At 42.9% G+C, this 3,948-nt stretch overlaps 1 protein-coding gene across 1 annotated transcript; it reads right to left on the reverse strand.

Moving 5' to 3' along the window:
• Positions 1 to 2,890: 2,890 nt before the first annotated feature.
• LOC133098402 (small ribosomal subunit protein uS8-like) lies at positions 2,891 to 3,290 on the reverse strand. The gene has a single exon (XM_061201194.1). It carries the CDS (start codon positions 3,285 to 3,287, stop codon positions 2,895 to 2,897), a length of 393 nt encoding a protein of 130 aa, XP_061057177.1. The 5' UTR covers positions 3,288 to 3,290; the 3' UTR covers positions 2,891 to 2,894.
• Between the last annotated feature and the right edge of the window lie 658 nt (positions 3,291 to 3,948).

Here is a 3,948-nt window from a genome sequence, read left to right on the forward strand (position 1 = left end):
GATGGCAGATCCCCCCCTTCTGAGGTCTGTGGAAAAGATTACCGTCAGCCCTTAGATGTGTGTTTAATTAGAAACTTGCCCCTCAGGCTGCATCTGTGATGATTAGTTAATAGGCCTCTTTCACAGAGAGATTGAGCTCCTGGGTCTCTTGCTCTTGCTGTGCCCTGGGAATGTTAGCTATTTAAGAACTCTTTTTCTTTGGTTATAGTTCCACTGGCTACCAGAGCCAGATCATGTGGAAGTGTCCCTTGGCAGCATCTACAAAAATTAGGGTGCCAGACAAGGGTATAAGCTCCTCTCTGGGAGATACTGGTGAGCTGGTGAGGCAGAGGGAAAGCACAAAGATTGTGCCCACCAGCCTCTGTTCCCTGAGACCGCTTCCTTAGGCCATTAGTTGTGTATCAAACCAGAAGCCTATCTCTTAGGCCAAAGCTCCTGGACCAGCAAATAGGCTTCTCTCACAGAATGACTGGGAGGGTGTTTGAGTCTGCTGTCTGTGCAGTGCCCTGGGCGAGGTAGCCTGCCAAAAACTGCCTCTCTGATTGTTACAGTCCCAGGGGACCTAGAAATGCATGCTCTCCTGGCCTCTAGAGCCAGGCAATCGAGGGGCATCCCCTAGGCAGTAGCTGCAAAACTCAGGGCATCAGACACATATAAAAGCTCCCTTCTGGGAGATACTGGTGCTCTAGATCACAGCAGAATTAAGAGCATGAAGATGGTGCCCACTGGCTGTAGTGAGGAAGAGGGGGAGCATAAAAATGCTATAGGAATAAAAGAGAAAGAAAAAGAGGGCGTCTGTTGGCTAAGCAAGGCAGAGTGACAGCACATAGATGGCACCCACCGGTCTCTGTTTCTGGAGAGTGTTCCAACAGCTCTTAGATGTGTGTGTAAAAATAGATGCCTGCCCCCCAGGCCAATGCTTTAATATATGAAAACGAACCTCTTTCACTCAAAGTCTAAATGCAATCTGCTGCCTCTGAGCTGAGCCCTGGGGAGGGTGAGTCTAAGTGTGCAAGCCCTTCTAGAGCCATTTCTCAGATTGCTACAGTTTTGTGGATCTTGTGGATGTGAGCCTGGTTGGGTTTCAAAGCTAGGTATTTGGGGGTTCATCTCTCAGGTGCAAGTATTAAAAGTTGGAGTGCTTGATGTGCGATTGATATCCTTCAATCCTCAGGGAGAAGCTCTGGGTTTTGAGTTCCCTCCTGATTTGGGGTCACTGTACCAACAGTGGTATGTATAGCAAGATTGTGTCCCACCCATTCCTACCCCCTTTTTAAAAAAATTTTTTTTATTTTATTTTGGGCTACGTTGGGTCTTTGTTGCTGTGCGTGGGCTTTCCCTAGTTGCGGCGAGCGGGGGCTACTCTTCATTGCGGTGCACGGCCTTCTCATTGTGGTGGCTTCTCTTGTTGCGGAGCACAGGCTCCAGGTGCATGGACTCAGTAGTTGTGGCTCGCAGGCTCTAGAGCGCAGGTTCAGTAGTTGTGGCGTGTGGGCTTAGTTGCCCTGCAGCATGTGGGATCTTCCTGGACCAGGGCTCGAACCCGTGTCCCCTGCATTGGCGGGCAGATTCTTAACCACTGTGCCACCAGGGAAGCCCCCTACCCATTTAAATGTGGTTTTCTTCTCATTTGCCCAGTGTAGTCCATGCTCAGCCAACATTTAAGTTTTTTCCAGAGGAAGTTGTTCATATGTAGCTGTAGACGCGGTGGGTCTGTGAGAGGTGAGTTCAGGATTTTTCTATGTCACCATCTTGAACCAGAAATCTAATTCTTATATAGTGATCTTGTATCCTGTAAATTCACTTAACTCACTTATGGGTTCTAGTAGAGTTTTTATAGATTTCATCAGATTTTCTACATAGGGGAGCATGACATTTGTGAAAAAAAGGCAGTTTTACTTTTTCCCTTTCTGGTATAGGTGGTTTTTATTTCTTTTCTCTTGACCTTATTGCACTGGCTAGAATCTTTAATGTTGAGGTTTGGCATCCTTGTCTTCTTCCTGATCTTAGGGGAAAATTGATTCAGTTTTTCACAATTTAGTATGATGCTAGTTGTTAAGATTTTAAGTAAATGCCCTTTAATGGGTTGAAGAACTTTCCTTCTATTCCTACTTTTCTGAGAGTTTTTATCAAGAATGGATGTTGGATTTTTTCAAAGGATTTTCTGCATCTATTGACATAATCAGAAATAATTTACGTATTTATTTATATATTTATAGGTGAATATTCTTTAGTTTGTTAATATGATGAACTACATTGATGGATTTTCAAGTGTCAAAACAATCTTGCATTCTTGGGATAAACTTCACTTGGTCAAATGTATTACCCTTTTTATAAATTTTGGATTCAATTTGCTAAAATTTTGTTTAGGATTTTTGATATCTATGTTTATAACATAGGAATATTGGTCTGCCATTTCTCTGTAATATCTTTGTCTGGTTTTGGTGTCAGGGTAATTCTGTAATCATAGAATGAGTTGGAAAGTATTCTCACCTTTTTAATTTTTTGAAAGAGTTCATGAAGAATTTGTAAATGTTTAGTGGAATTCACCTGTGCTGCCCTATGGGCCTGCAGTTTTCTTTGTGGGAATGTTTTAAACTACAAATTCAATTTCTTTAATAGATAGGCTCTTCAGGTTATATATTTCTTCCTGGGTAAGCTTGGGTAATTTGTGTCTTTCAAGAAATTTGCCCATTTTATCTAAGTTGTTGACTTTACTAGCATAAGGTTGTTCATAATATTTTCCCAGATTATTATTATTACACTTATGTGAAAAATGTCATGGGTAATTTGATAGGGATCACATTAAATCTGTAGATTGCTTTAGATAGTATGGCTTTTTTTTTGCACCAGAGTCCTCTGAGGCATTTTATTTGCATGTGTATATTACATCCCTAGAAAAAGAATCCAAGTATTTTCCCTCCAGTGTGTTTTCGTCTTGCTTCTTCATGGTCCATGATGCCAGCTGAGGATGTCAGTACAATGAAAACAAACTGATGGGACGGGAGCACGTTATTCTGACGTTTTTCTAGATCTTTGAGTTGCACATCAAATCTGGAGCTGATCACTCCACAGTTATTTAGCCTGCCTGTGAGGTTCACAACAATTTCCCCAGCCCTGTGATCATCGATGATTTCAAATTTGCCAGTGTAACCATGATTCATCATCACAGTTAGAAACCTGATGATGACTTTGGAGCACGGCCTAATAAGAACCTGGCGTTTGCCTCTTTTTTCCGCATTGTTGATACTCTTGAGAGCATCAGCCAGGACATTCATGCACACCATTATGGCGGCACAGAAAGATGGTGGAAAGAGCAGTATGGCCATTTTAACAATATTAATTCTTCCAATCCAAGAGCGTGGGATATCTTTCCATTTCTTTGAATCATCTTCAATTTCCTTTATTAATGTTTTATAGTTCTCAGTATATAAGTGTTTCACCTCTCTGGTTAGTTTTATTCCTAAGTATTTTGGGGGGTGCAATTTTTTTAAAATATAAATTTATTTTATTTATTTATTTTTGGCTGCGTTGGGTCTTCATTGCTGCGTGGGCCTTCTCTAGTTGCGGTGAGCGGGGGCCATTCCTCCTTGCAGTGCGCAGGCCTCTCATTGCGGTGGCCCCTACTGTTGTGGAGCACGGGCTCCAGGCACACAGGCCTCAGCAGCTGTGGCTCGTGGGCTCCAGAGTGCAGGCTCAGCATCTGTGGCACACGGGCCTAGCTGTTCCGCAGCATGTGGGATCCTCCTGGAACAGAGCTCGAACCCCTGTCCCCTGCATTGGCAGTCGGATTCCTAACCACTGCGCCACGAGGGAAGCCTGGGGGGTGTGATTTTAAAAGGGATTCTTTTTTTACATTCCTTTCTGGTATTTCATTGTTAGTGTAAAGAAATGCAACCGATTTCTGTATGTTAATCTTGTATCCTGCTACCTTGCTGAATTCATTGA

Source organism: Eubalaena glacialis, chromosome 9 (genome assembly GCF_028564815.1).
Source record: "Eubalaena glacialis isolate mEubGla1 chromosome 9, mEubGla1.1.hap2.+ XY, whole genome shotgun sequence".
NCBI lineage: Eukaryota > Metazoa > Chordata > Mammalia > Artiodactyla > Balaenidae > Eubalaena > Eubalaena glacialis.